At 57.3% G+C, this 14844-nt stretch overlaps 1 protein-coding gene across 1 annotated transcript; it reads left to right on the forward strand.

The window, feature by feature from the left end:
- The first annotated feature begins 313 nt into the window (after positions 1-313).
- Positions 314-10777, forward strand: MFSD2A (MFSD2 lysolipid transporter A, lysophospholipid). Its single transcript, XM_058819714.1, has 14 exons — positions 314-391; positions 491-613; positions 1196-1320; positions 4279-4402; positions 4537-4615; positions 4867-5039; positions 5142-5232; positions 5656-5777; positions 6038-6121; positions 7497-7580; positions 8409-8521; positions 9061-9204; positions 9364-9540; positions 9866-10777. Exons 1-14 carry the CDS (start codon positions 314-316, stop codon positions 9921-9923), a joined length of 1575 nt encoding a protein of 524 aa, XP_058675697.1. The 3' UTR covers positions 9924-10777.
- The last annotated feature ends 4067 nt before the right edge of the window (positions 10778-14844 follow it).

Here is a 14844-nt window from a genome sequence, read left to right on the forward strand (position 1 = left end):
GGCTGAGTGATGAAAGGCAGGGATGGAGTGGGGGGCTGAGGGATGAAAGGCAGGGATGGAGTGGGGGGCTGAGGGATGAAGAATGGGGGAATGAAGGGCAGGGATGGAATGGAGGGATGTGGGACAGACAAGAGGCAAGGAAAGCACCGGGACACAGGGAGGGGAAGCCCGGGAAGGGCCGGGACAGAAAGAGGAGGCGGACGAGGAGGCGGGGGCGGGTGGGGGCGGGCCGGTCCTGCCCCTCTCGGGGCGGGTCCCCCCGGTACAAGGGCGGTCGGGCGGGCCGGCGCTCGCCCCATTCATCGCGCACGGCATGGCCGGGGGCGGCGGCGCGGAGCGGCCCGGGGCCGGGGGGCTCCTGCCGCCCGCGCTCCGCCAGCACCGCCGCAGGGTGAGCCCCGGGGCACGCCGGGGGGGGTCCGGGCCGGTTCGGGGCCGGTTCGGGGCGGGGGGCGCTGCCGGGGGGAGCTAACACCCATCCCGTTGGCAGGAGAGCCGGGAGCGGCTGTCGGTGTGCAGCAAGCTGTGCTACGCCGTCGGGGGGGCTCCGTACCAGATCACGGGCTGCGCGCTCGGCTTCTTCCTCCAGATCTACCTGCTGGACGTGGCGCAGGTACGGCCGGGCTGGAGGGCGGGATTGGCACCGGAGCTGCGGGTCCTGGAGCCCCCGGTACCGCTTTGCCCCCGGGGATGGAGCTGCGGGGGCTTGGCAGTGCCCCGACCCCCGGGGCTGCGGGTCCGGAGCTCCCAGTGCCGCTTTGCCCCCGGGATGGAGCTGCCCCGACCCCCGGTGCCGCTTTGCCCCCGGGATGGAGCTGCCCCGACCCCCGGGCGCTGCGGGTTTCCCCCGGTGTTGTTGTTGCCGTGCGGGTCAAAGCGGGGTCGTGGTGGCATTTTTGGGGGGCACGGGGCCCGTCCTACGGCGGGCCGGGTTGGTGTGAAACACAGAGGGAAGGAAAGTGTGGGAGAGCCCTTTTGTGCTGGGTTTGGGGACTCGGCGCTGAGATGTGGGAATTCCAGTCGGGGGTTCTGGGAGCCTCAAATCCCTCTGAAGGAAGGGGAGAGACCGAGGGACTGCTCCCAAGTGGTTGTGGGGTCTCAGTGGGTAGGGCTGGCATGGTCCTGAGGGGCTCAGGAAGGGCAGCTGGGAGCACCGAGAGTTTGCATTTCCTGACCCAAGTTCCTCCTCCTGCAGGTGGACGCTTTCTATGCCTCCATCATCCTCTTTGTGGGGCGAGTGTGGGATGCCATCACGGACCCCATGGTGGGGTTCTTCATCAGCAAAACTCCCTGGACCCGCTTCGGCCGCCTGATGCCCTGGTAAGAGCTGCTGGCAGCGCCCTGCATTCCCTGCCTGCTGTGTCACAGCCCTTCCAGTCAGCTTCGGGTATCTCCTGGCATGTGGCAGTGCAGGGCAGGTTGTGCTGACGCCCTGGCTCGCCCAGGTGTGGTGCCAGGAGCTCCAAAAAGCCCCGGGTGCCACCGACAGCCAGGTGGCCTCGAGTTGGCGCCTGTTGCTCTTGCCGGGCCTGGCTGACCTAAATGTCACTGCACCTGCAAACTCCAGCGTGGTGGACTTTGTTCCTGTGGTGCCGTGGTGGCAGACAGAGCAGGTGGCACCACGGGGAGGAGGGTTGGGGGTGTGTGTGACAGGTCTGTGCTGGTGGCTGACAGTCACGAGAGCAGGGAAACAGCTGTGCTGGGTCTGGGTGTCTGCACCGGGTGCTCCCTGTGCCCTTGGGAGCGGCGATGGGCTTTGTGAGCCCTCACGTGGCTCAGGACATCCCTGGACACCTGTTCCTGCACGGGATGTGGAGCTTTAATGCCTGAGCAGGGGACAGCGTGGCTAAAATAACCCCGTGTGCCCGTGGGATGGCTGAAACACAGCGAGGGTGGGCACGGGGGGAGTGAGTGGAGCTGCGGGGACGCAGTGCTGTCCCCCGCAGAATTATACCCTCTGCTTCCCGGCTTTCCTGGAATAGCTCTGGCAGCAGCAGCAGCAGTAGCGGCAGGCAGTTGTTGGAGGCAGGCTGCACACACGTGGCCTGAAATAGCTTCAGCCTGCCTGCTGCGGGGTCTGGGGTCCGGAGATTAGCGCGGGGCAGGCTGGGCGTGCGGGGCAGCCAGGGGACGGCTCCGCTCGCCCTAATCTCCAGGCAGGGGGTGGGACTGAAGCGGCCGCATTCCTCCGAGCGGCTCCTGCTTCGTTAAAATTAGCCAGAGCTCTTTCTGCTAGCGCTGGGCCCCACGGCTCGCTGCTATTGTGCATGGCTCAAGGGCTGCCCGCTGAGCCCTGTTTGGATGGAGCCGAGCTGATTTTAAACCTCTTAAACCCAGGTTTTTCTGGCTCTGCCGGCCCCAGGCTGGTGTGGCTGCCTCAGTTTCCCTGCGTGCAAAGGCAGGAGCTGCAGGCACTGGGGTGGTCTCAAGGCCTGGCCCCAGCCCTCAACACCTGCGAGGCGACCCCGATCTGTGGCACCAAGCCCAGCTGGCTCCGGCACAAAGCTTGTGGCTGTTCCATTCCTTGGAAGGGAGAGGACACCTTCCCTGAGGGCCACCACCTCTCTTCCTTTCAGCCCTCTTCTCTTTGAAACACGTTTTTTGGCGCATTTCCATCCACCAGCTCATCCACGCCGTCTGCTTCCTCCTTTCCCCCCAGCCTCGTGGATGTCACCCCATGCCCAGCTCTGGGCTGGGATCCGCATTTCCGTGACCACAGCGGGCTTGCCGCTGCCTGAGCCGTTTCCTTGAGGTGTCTGTGAGTGAGGAACCCCTGGCCTTGACCTTTTCCAGCCGCTTTCCAGCAGCTCAGGCCCGGCTGGGAAGGGGCGTGCGAGCGGCACAAAGGAACACACCATGCAGCGGGGCCAATGAGCGCCGGGGCACGTCACAGCCGCCTCCGAGCTCCTTAATCACCTCGCCCTGGGTCAGGGGTTACTCTCAGTCACTGCACAGCCTGCCAGGAGCTGTGGTCAGCCCTGGCTGGGGCTCAGCTGCCCCGTGCTGGGGGGAATTGGCGCATCTGACGCTCATGGGATGGCCGGCGTGACGCTGCTCGCTTCTCTCCTGGTGCTTTCATTCAGCTTTTGGTGCTGCGTTTCCCTCTGCTCCACGTATGGGAGGGCAGATAAGCGGCAGCAGGAGGGGCTGGAGCTGCTGGCGCTTTCCTCCCCCCTCCTTCCCCTGCAGGAGTGACGTGGGTGTGGAAAAATGTGCATGTGCTGGGTCCTGTGCAGCCTCTGTCGCTGCTCTCCATCCGTGGAGTTTCTGTTTCTCGCTCTCCCCGCTCCCTCCCCGACTTTCACTTTAAGCTTTGTGTCCTGTACGTCAGCCCAGGCGGAAAGGTCTTGGAAAGATCTCGCTGTACCCTGGCAGGGAAGGGCCATGAGTGGCTCTGTCCCATGTCCAGGTCTGCTGGACTTGCTCCAGGACCTCACAAGCTCTGTCCTGGGGTTTGTGGAGCGCAGGGTGCTCACAAATCTCCCAGCAAAATCCATCTTCTAAACAGATGTGGGTCTAACCTCAGCACCTGGCTGGCTTCCCTCCTTCCTGCTCCCCTCCTCCCCTGAGGGATGGGGGGCCCTGGGTGCCTGTGGTGTCCCTGGAGCAGGGCACAGCTGTGCCCTGGCCGTCCTGCAGCAGGACAGGGGTTATGAGAGCCACGGGATGAAAAGAGCAGAAGCCCTTGCTGGCAGATCCTGCAGGAATTGCTGCCAGGGCCCAGCACTTGAGCAGTCCCCTCTGATCCTCTGTTGTGTTTTGCATCCCTTGTCCCTGCTCCTGCAGCTCTGCAGGCTGGGCAGAGGTGGAGGAAGGAGCCAGCCTGCTGCTGGTTTGCCCCACTGCTGCCAGCAGAGCAGGGCTGACCCCAGGAGCAGGGCCTGGGGGGCCTTGGCAGCAAAGCCAAGCTGGTGAGAGGTTTTTGGCTGCAGGAGAGCAGGGCTGAGCTGTTCCCCAGCTGCTCCCCAGCCCTTGCCAGGATCAGGGGGGTGATTACATCCTGCTGAACACAGCAGTGCTGCCTGGGGGAGAGGTCGGGCTGGGGGTGGAAGCCCAAGGCAAGAGCAGATCAATCTCTTCTGTGGAAGGAGACTCCTCTGTTAGTGCAAGGAAAGCTCTTCCCTGGAACTCTGAGTCAGCTCTTGTGACCCTGTGAGACTTGAGGCTGGTTTGGATCAGCCCTGGGGCAGCTCACGAGCCCCCAGATCGGCTGCCTGGAGTCCATGGGATGTGTGGGGAGAGCTGGGCTGCTCAGGCTGACACTTTGTTCTCTCATAGGATCATGTTCTCCACCCCTTTCGCCATCATCTCCTACTTCCTCATCTGGTACGTGCCAGACATCTCCACAGGTCAAGTGATGTGGTACCTTGTCTTCTACTGTGCCTTCCAGACCCTCGTGACGGTGAGTCAGGCTCTGCTCACACCTGGCACAGAGGTGCCAGCCCCTGAGCTGCACAGAGGGGCAGAAACCACCCTGCCCCAGGTCCCCTGTGCTGTCACATCCTCCCTGAGCCAGTTCTCCTTGTGCCATTGCAGTGCTTCCACGTGCCTTACTCAGCCCTCACCATGTTCATCAGCAGGGAGCAGAGTGAGCGGGACTCAGCCACTGCCTACCGTGAGAGCTCTCTTTTTCCTTTTCCCCTTTCCTTTCTTCTTTTTCCTTTTCCCCTTTCCTTTCTTCTTTTTCCTTTTCCCCTTTCCTTTCTTCTTTTTCTTTTCCCCTTCTTTCCCCCTCCTTCCTTCCCTTTTTCCCCCTTCCCTTCTCCCTTCATCCCTCAGGGATTTGGAGCCCATTTTTCCCCTTGAAGGGCAGTGAATCCCAGCTGGGGATGCTCTGCTGTGCTCAGCGCTGGCCTCTCCCTGCAGGAATGACCGTGGAGGTGCTGGGCACCGTGCTGGGCACTGCCATCCAGGGCCAGATCGTTGGCAAGGTGGACACTCCCTGCGTGGGGAGCCCCTTCTTCTTCAGCTTGACCAACTCCTCGGTGGCCATGGAGGAGCTGAACATGACCCACGACACCGGGGGGCTCACAGACACTGTAAGCTGGGGGTGCCCTGGTGTGGGATCCCCTTGGGGCAGGGCTGAGCCCCTTTCCCCTGGCTGAGCCCCTTCCCTGACTGCTGCTCCCTCTCTTGCACAGAAAAATGCCTACATGATTGCTGCTGGGGTCATCGGGGGGCTCTATGTCCTCTGTGCCTTCATCCTGGTGCTGGGCGTAAGGGAGAGGAGAGGTGAGGCTGGATAGGGCTTGGAATGCTCAGGATTTGTGGAAGTGCTGCTGTTCCTCCTCTCCAGGAACCTGGCTGAGCTTTTGGCCCCTCATTCGTGGCTCTCCCCGAGGAGAGGGGCAGGAGGAGCTGAGCTCTGGGTCTGGGGAGGTGCTGCAGGAGGCCAGAGCTCCTCTGGGGTCTGTTAGATAACCTTTATCTCAGCCATTTTTGGCTGGCCAAGGTTGCCAGTGCCAACCAGGGCATCCCGGGGAGATGTGATATCCAAACTTGTGTCCTTCCCTCTCCCTGCTTATCCTGGGGGAATCAGCTGCTCTGTGGGGCTGTGTGTGGACAGGGGTTCTGGAGGGTGCTGAGCAGCAGGATGGGGCACCCTGGGTGCTGTTTTTGGGGGGCTCTAACGCTGGGCTGATCTCTGCTCCCCAGAGTCCTGTGAGCTGCAGTCGGACGAGCCTGTCTCCTTCTTCCAGGGGCTGAAGCTGGTGATGAACCACAGGCCCTACATCAAACTCATCGCCGGCTTCCTCTTCACCTCGCTGGCCTTCATGGTGAGCTGGGGACAGGGGACAGGGAGCAGCACTGGGGGTGGCTGTGGGGACCATCCCAGGGGCTGGGAGCACATGGTGGGTGAGCCGGAGCTGCCCCGGGCAGGAGGAAGAGGATGTGGCCTCGTGCCCTCGGTCGATGGCTCAATGGCCGCTTTCTTCCCTGTCTGGGCTGGGAGTGTGGCTGTGTGAGGACAGACGTGTCCCCCCTGACCCCTGTCTGTGCTGGGGGTGTGACTGTCCTGCCTGTGCCTTTCCCACAGCTGCTGGAGGGAAACTTTGCCCTCTTCTGCACCTACACCCTGGGCTTCCGCAACGAGTTCCAGAACATTCTGCTGGCCATCATGGTGGGTACCTGCAGCCCATGGGGGGCTCCCTGGGGGCTGGCATGGCCTGAGGGACAGGGACAGCGATCCCCTGGCACAAGGGCAGGGAGGAGAAGCTGCCAAACGTCCTGCAAGGGCTGGGTGGGTTGGCAGGAACAACAGGGCCTTTGTTCGTGTGTGAGCAAGGCCACAGATGGGGGACACCAGGAGCCTTGGGGGCCTTTTGTGCAAACCCTGCCGCTTGTGTCCCTCCCCTCCCTGCTCTGAGCAAAGGATCTCAGTGTTGGCTGCCAGGAGCAGAGCAGCTCCCTGAGAGCTCTTTGCAGCTTTCCTCATTCCTGGAAGCACTTGCCAGCCTCTCCTCATGGGTGGGAAGGCCCAAGGTGCCATGGTGCCAACAGGGCCTGGCTCCTGGCCATGCTGTGACAAGATCAGGTCTGTGATGGTGTTCACGGGGGTCTTTGGATGAGGGAAGAGAGGAGGCTCTGACTCCATGTTTCAGAAGGCTTGACTTATTATTTTATGATATATATATATATTATTAAATTTATATTATATAATAAGATCTATTTAATATATATTTATTATATTAAATGAATATTCACTTTATTATTTATATATTTATTATTTATATATTTTATATATTTATTCATATTATTAGATAATATATTAAGTATTATATATTATAATTATATATTATAATTATATAATATATATTTTAATAATATATTTTTAAATATCAATATTATATCAAATATGTCTATTATATTATTTATCATGTATTTATCATTATATTGTTTATATCTTATTAATGTATATCTAATACATATTTATTTTTATTATATAATATGTATAATTTATTTATTATATTTTATTAAATATTTATTATTAAATATTAAAACTATACTAAAAGAATAGAAGAAAGGATTTCATCGGAAGCCTGCCTAAGAATAGAAAATGAATGAGAACAAAAGACAGACTCCTAGCCAGCTGACTGTGATTGGCCATTAATTAGAAGCAACCACATGAGACCAATCCCAGATGCACCTGTTGCATTCCACAGCAGCAGATAATCATTGTTTACATCTTGTTCCTGAGGCCTCTCAGATTCTCAGGAGGAAAAATCCCAAGGAAAGGATTTTCCATAAAAGCTGTGTGTGACACAGGTCCCCTCTCAGCCCCAGGACTGAGTCAGATCCTCCCCTGTTGGGGCAGGAGTGGTGCCAGGGCTCTGCTCTGGGGGAGGAGGACGTGGCCCCACACTCCACGTGTGGCATTGTGCCAGCCCCACCTGGGAGTGTGTGGCAATCCCAGGTGCTGGAATTGGGGTGGGAGCAGCTGGGAAGGGCCTTTCCAGCAGCCAAGAGCCACCTCCGTGACCCCTCTGTCCCCACAGCTCTCGGCCACCCTGACCATCCCCTTCTGGCAGTGGTTCCTGACCCGATTTGGGAAGAAGAGTGCTGTCTACGTGGGCATCTCAGTGAGTGTCCCCTCAGCGTGGGGTGCAGGTGGGGATGGTCTTTACCATGTGGGATCAGCAGAGTTCCCCCAAAAGAGTTGCCCCTGCTGCTAATGCCAATTTGGTGCCTGTCCTCCTGTGGTGGTGCTGTGAGGGTCCCCAGGATGAGGTGAGAGATGAGAATTTGACTCCATGCTCTCAGAAGGCTGATTTATTATATTTAATATTTGTTAATATATAATAATAAACATTATAATATAATATTTAGCATATTATGATAAACAGCATGATAAACAACATGATAATTTATTATATAAATACAATTATTATTTATGTTATATTATTTTTATATTATTGTTATATTATATAATATATGTTATATTATGATATATTATTTATGTTATATTATTTATTATATATCTTATAAATATAATAAGAAATATTTATTAAAAAATATTATATACTAAAACCTATACTAAAGAAAGAGAAAGGAGACATCAGAAGGCTGGACAGGAATGATAATAAAAACCTGTGACAGACTCAGAGAGTCCAACAAAGCTGGCTGTGATTGGACATTAAATTAAAACAATTCACACGCTGGGTAAACAGTTCTCCAAATCACATTCCAAAGTAGCAAAACATGGAGAAGATGAAGTTTCCCCTCAGGAAAAAAGATCCTAGCAAAGGGATTTTTCATAAAATATGGTGACATCCTCCTGCTGTGCTCTGTGCTGTGCTGGGCTCAGGGAGGGATCCTGCCCCTCTGCCTCCCTGGAGGGCTGGGATATGTGGGAGGGGGGAAAACCAGGGGGTTCTGGGGATGCCAACCTGTTCTCTGTCCCCCTGCAGTCTGCCATCCCCTTCCTCATCCTCGTGGTTCTTCTGGACAGTAACCTCTTTGTCACCTACCTGGTGGCCGTCGCTGCTGGCATCAGCGTGGCAGCTGCCTTCCTCCTGCCCTGGTGAGTCTGAAGGGCTTCCAGAGCCCTAAAAACCCCCAGAAGGTTTTTGGTCATGTTTTCAGTCCCATGTGGGGCTCCTGAGGGAAATGCTCTCAGCAGAGAGGGGGTGGCTGTGATGGTGCTCACAGGGGTCCCAGGATGAGGGAAGAGATGAGGATCTGACTCCGTGTTTCAGAAGGCTGATTTATTATTTTATGATGTATATTACATTAAAGCTATACTAAAAGAATAGAAGAAAGGATTTCATCAGAAGGCTGGCTAAGAATAGAATAGGAAAGAATGATAACAAAGATTTGTGGCTTGGCTCTCTGTCCGAGCCAGCTGGGCTGTGATTGGCCATTAATTAGAAACAACCACATGAGCCCAATCCCAGATGCACCTGTTGCATTCCACAGCAGCAGATAATCATTGTTTGCATTTTGTTCCTGAGGCTTCTCAGCTTCTCAGGAGGGAAAATCCTAAGGAAAGGATAAAAGATGTCTGTGACAGGTGGCTTTGCTGTGCCAACCCTGGTGGTCACTGTCCCTGTCTCTGCACAGGTCCATGCTGCCTGATGTCATCGATGACTTCAAGCTGCAGCACCCCAGCTCCCACGGCCACGAGGCCATCTTCTTCTCCTTCTACGTCTTCTTCACCAAGTTCACAGCTGGGGTGTCCCTGGGCATCTCCACGCTCAGCCTGGAGTGAGTTCTGCCTGGGGGACAGGGAGGGAGGCACTTCCCAACCTCTGGGAGGGGATTGATGGGCTCCAAACCCTGCTGTCACCCCAAAACTCTCCCTGGTTCTCCAGGGAACCCCTGCAAACCCCATTTCTTTGTCTGAAAGTGCTTTTCTGCCCACAGCTTTGCAGGGTACCAGACCAGGGGCTGCTCCCAGCCTGGCCAGGTGCACTTCACCCTGAAGATGTTGGTGTCTGCCGTGCCCGTGGGGCTGATCCTGCTCAGCCTGCTGCTCTTCAAGCTCTACCCCATCGACGAGGAGAAGAGGAGCAAGAACAAGAAAGCCCTGCAGGATTTAAGGTGAGCACCAGGCAGCAAGCACAGCCCGTGGGGGCAGGAGCAGACGGGTTGGGACACACTGGGGCTTGTCCAGGAATCCTCCAGGCCCCGTGGGCGGTGGCGTGAGGGAAGGGCTGACTTGTTTTCCCAATCCCAGCTCCCAGAGGGGTGGTGTGAAGTGTGGGAGATCAGCAGGGACCTGCCCCGGCTGCCTGTGTTGGGGTGCACACCCCATGAGGTGCTGACATCCCTCTGGAAGCCGCTGTTCCCCAAGGCAGGCACTGCTGGGGTGCAGCCCTGGCTCCTGTGGGTTAATCCACGCCTCATTCCCAACTCTTTCCCCCAGGGAGGAGAGCAACAGCAGCTCCGAGTCGGACAACACAGAACTGGCCAGCATCGTGTGACCCGGGCTGGGGCTGGCTGCTCACCCTGGGCTCGTCCCCCCAGGCTGGAGGAGCCATGAGGAGCATGCACTGCCTCCAACTCGGGATCTGTGCCTGTCCTGTGCCTTGCACAGGGTGCTGGAGGTGCTGGGGGAGCATCCACTGCCCAGAACTTGGGATCTGTGCCTTGCACGGGGCCCTGCAGGTGCTGGAGGAGCATCCACTGCCCAGAACTCGGGATCTGTGCCTGGCATGGGACCCTGGAGGTGCTGGGGGAGCATCCACTGCCCAGAACTCGGGATCTGTGCCTTGCACGGGGCCCTGGAGGTGCTGGAGGAGCATGCACTGCCCAGAACTCGGGATCTGTGCCTGGCATGGGACCCTGGAGGTGCTGGAGGAGCATCCACTGCCTCCAACTCGGAATCTGTGCCCGTCCTGTGCCTTGCACAGGGTGCTGGAGGAGCATCCACTGCCCAGAACTCAGGATCTGTGCCTTGCACGGGGCCCTGCAGGTGCTGGGGGAGCATCCACTGCCCAGAATTCGGGATCTGTGCCCGTCCTGTGCCTTGCACGGGGCCCACAGAGCGCTGGTAGTGTACATTACACACATGGTGGTGCCTCCCCAGGGCGAAGCACTCTCCCTGCTGGGCTCTGGAGGGCAGGGAAGCCCAGCCTGGGATGGTTTTGCCAGGATCAGCCGTGCCTGGGGGTGACTGTTAGTGTACATTACACTGTGCCCAGGACTGAGCTCACCTCTGCTGTCTCTACAGAGGGCACTAATGTGGGACCTGTGCTTTTTTTACACAGCCTAATTAACTTAATGATGTAAATATGAAGCTGCTTCCTGTTTGTATATATCTGTACAGAGCCCAAACCCGAGGACCTGTTAATATTAATTTACATAAAAGTGGGGGAAGTCGGCGGCGAGTGTGAAGAATTCCTTTTTTTTTTCACTCAGCCGGGATTTTTCACGGCTGTCAGCAAGCCCACGGTCCCTTCAGCCACCACGGGGTGCGGGATTGACTTTTGCTGAGCCCTGGTGCAGGAATGCCATAATCCAGGCAGGAGGCTGCGCTCAGCCCCTTGCCCCCGTGCAGCTCCTTGCGCCCAACAAAGGCTCCATTATTTGCTCCTTTTCAAGAGGGGGGCGGAGGGAGGAATGAAATCAAAGTGCTGCCAGCAGGGATGGTGAACTGCAGGCTGGAAACAGGAGAGGCAGCTGAGGAGCGGAGAGAAAAGGGAATGTGGGCTGTGGGTGACACTCAACACGGGCAGGGCGCTGGGGAGCACTGATCTCCCTGCATATTTATACCCCCCTCTCACATTCCCTGCTCCCACGGCACAAAGGGGGAGAGCCCTGCCCTGCCCAGTGCCTCCAGGAGCTGGAGAAAAGGGGCTGCGAGCAGCCACCTCCATGGATGGGGTGAATTCCCCAAGGGGCCAGGGCTGCTTCCTTTTGTGGGGCACATTGGTCACACTGAGAAGGTGAGGGCTGAGCTGAGAGTGAGGGGTCTGGGGGGAAGGATGTGGCTCATCCTCTGTTCCACGTTTGGGTACAAAGGACAGGAATGAGGATGGGGGGTGGTTAAAAATAGCCGGAGGGACCAGCTGGGAATGCTCCCAGAAAAAAGGCAGAGGGTGGGATGGGGATGAGGGATGGGAGCTGGTTTTGTGCTCAGCAGGGCCCCATGGCCGGGGAATTTCTGGGGCAGGACAAAGCCAGTTCCCTCTGCAGCCCCTGTGCTGGGGCAGGGGGGTGGCAGGAGCATCCTCTGCAGGAGGAGGAGGAGGAAGGCTGCAGCCACCAGAGCTCGGGGTTGTTGGGAATGTTCTGACCCTGCTCTGCTCCTGGCCAGGAGTTGTCCCAGCCCTGGCCATGACCTGGCTGCCTCTGAGGGGTGTGGGCAGTGCTGCTGCTCCAGGGCTTTCAAACACTGCTGAGAGCCTTTGTTTTTACTCAAAGACAGAAATAAGGGACACTTTATTCTTTGCCTCCTTGTTTTCCTTGTTTTTTTGGCTCTGTGGAGTTCACAAGGAGGAGTCTCTGGGTTTTTTCAGCCAGCCCAAGAGACTAAAACCACCCAGAGGAGCTTGAGCTGTGGGCTATTCCTCACTAAGCATGCCTGCCCTGTCTGAGGCTTTGAAGAAAATGAGATGTCTGGGGGGAAAGTGACCCTGAGAGCTGATAACCCTCGAGCCCTGGGCAGGGCTCCAGCCTGGGAGCGGGGATTGTGCTCCAGCCTGCTCACAGAGGGCTTCACTCCAAGCAGGGAGAAGAAATGAGTGGAAAAAACCACGCAGGGAGGTGTTGCCTGTACCTACAGCTTAATCCACACACAGCTTGGGCATGGAGAAAATGCAGCCAGGTGCTGGGAAGCATCTCCCTGATGGCAGAGCTGCCACATCCTAAGGTGAGGGGCAGGAGGTGGAAAAGGCAGGGTGCATTTCTAGGGCTGGGCTGGAAATGAGCCCTGAATCCCACCTGAAGGGTCCCACGCCCTCCTGGGCCAGCCCTGAATGTGGGGGAGCCGTGCAGGAGGGGAGCAGAGGGTTCTGGTCTGCTCTGGGGACCAGATGAGTGCAAAGGGGACAAAATCAAACAAAAAAGCAGCACGTGAACCTGCAGAACTCCAAGGGGCAGGACTCAGTGGCTCAGAGTGACTGCAGGGACAATTCCAGAGGTGGCAATTTATTCACCCTGCAGGGTAAAAGTGAAGAGTCTCTCCTTGCGGGAGGTGAGGAATAAAGGAATAAACCCCCTCCTTACCTGCAGGAAAGGGGTAAAAACCCTGGGGTTTATCTGGCAGCAGGGTTTGTGGAACACCCCAGGGGTGAGGATGGATTTCCCTGGGCTTGGAAGGATCCTGGAGCAGCAGGAATCACCCAGGGCTGGTTCCAAACACCAAGCACAGGTTCCCACAGGCAGGGATGTCACCTCAGGGTCCCCAGGGAGGCTGGATCAGGGGACAGATCCAGCTGGGGATCAGCTCAGCCTGGGAAGAGGCAGCAGGAATGCTGGAGCAGGGCTGAGCTCAGCAGAGTTAACCCAGGATGGTGTCACAGCTGTCCCCAGGGGTCACCCTGGCTGTGCCACCAGCCTGAGGTCACTCTCACCATCTGCAAACACGGGCTGACGTGGTTTTGGTGGGCTTTGGTTAATATTTTGCAAAAACCACTGCTCCCAAGTTTGTTAGCAGCCCCAGGGGTGCTGCACGTGGGCAGAAATGATCAGGTAGTGACGTGGTTTCCTGCTGGAAAAAAATAAAAATAAATAAATCCATTTTCCCAGGAATGAAGCTGGGCTGCAGTGCTCACTCATCCCACCACGAGGGACACAAAAACCTTTGGCTTTTCGCTTTGCTGTGGCTGCAAAAACCCAAAAGCTGCTGTGTGAGGGAGGCTGAGATGTTTTAGACAAAACAGGGCTGAAACACGAAACAAATATGAAAAATGAAGTAAATATTCCCAGGGAGCTTGGAGAAAAGGGAGATGAGCAGCAGGGATGGAGCAGGTCACTGACACACAGCGCTCCTCCATGCCCCAGCCATTCCAGGAGCTTTTTTATTCCTTATATAACTTTTTAATTCCTCCAGGAACCACTGAGGATGACCTGGGCGGAGCAGCCCCGCTCTCCCCTTCCCCATTCTCGGGTTATTTTTTATTTCTCTCCCTGTTCTCTGGGATTTCTCCTTTCTCTCCCCACGGGTGCTGCCCACCTGGATTCTCCCTGCTCTGCCAAGGCACACCTGGCTGCTTCTCCCTACAGCGACTTTTAGGATGCTGAAAAACACGAGTTATTTTCTTATTATTCCTGATTTGTCTGGTGGTGATGGAGACGGGGCAGGGGGCACAGCGGGCGTGGGAGAACGAGCCGAGAAAAGCAGAAAGCGAAGGGCAGGAGGAACGACGGCAGGGACAATTCCAGAGGTGACAGCTGAGGCTATTCACCCTGCAGGGGAAAAGTGGGAGTGTGAAAGTCTCTCCTTGCGGGAGGTGAGGAATAAAGGAATAATCCCCCTCCTTAGCTGCAGGGAAAGGGCAAAAAGCCTGGGCTTTATCTGGTAGCAGGGTTTGTGAAACACCCCAGGGGTGAGGATGGATTTCCCTGGGCTGGAAGGATCCCGGAGCAGCAGGGGTTGCCCAGGGCTGGTTCCAAACACCTCGAGCTGAGCCAAGCGCTGGTTCCCGTAGGACAGCAGAGCCCCACCGGTGTCACCAGATCATCCCCGGGACCTGCAGAGCCCCACCGGTGTCACAGAGCCCCGCTGGGTGTCAGCAGAGCTCCGCCGCCGGCTCCGAGCCCCATCCCCGAGCCGTGACCATCTTTGGTAGCGCAGCCGGGCAGGAAGCGGCGCCCGCGGCTTCTCCTCCTCCTCCTCTTCTTCCTCCTCCTCCTTGCCAGCCTGGCAACGTGTCCCAGCCATTACCGAGACAGCGTCCCGTTCCTTCCCGGTCAATGTCCCAACCCCTTTCGGGGACCCCAAAGCTCCTGAGGACCCCCCATACCCCAGCAGCCCCTCCTGGGGGATGAGCAGCGCACCCGGCAGGGTCCCGGCTGACCCGGCTGGGGCTCTCAGAGCCCCTCAGCCCCTCGGTGCGACCCTGACCGGGTCGCGGAGCCCCTCAGCCCCTCGGTGCGACCCCCGGAGCCTCCCCAGCCCCTCGGTGCGACCCTTTGGGGGTCCCGGAGCCCCCCCAGCCCCTCCGGGGGTCCCGAATCCCCCCGGGGGTCCCGAACTCGTGACCCCGCCCACACGTGAGACCACGCCCATCACCGCGCCCATCGCATAATAAACCGCGCCTTCAGTTCAATCCACCAATCGCAGGGCGGAATCCGCCCCGAAGCTCCACCCCTTTCACCACACCCCTCAACCGTTCCGACCACGCCTCCGCTCCCGCCGGCCAATCGCGTAGCGGCTGTCCCGAAGCCCCGCCCCCCGCG

The sequence above is a fragment of the Ammospiza caudacuta genome, chromosome 25, assembly GCF_027887145.1.
Source record: "Ammospiza caudacuta isolate bAmmCau1 chromosome 25, bAmmCau1.pri, whole genome shotgun sequence".
NCBI classification, from domain to species: Eukaryota; Metazoa; Chordata; class Aves; order Passeriformes; family Passerellidae; genus Ammospiza; species Ammospiza caudacuta.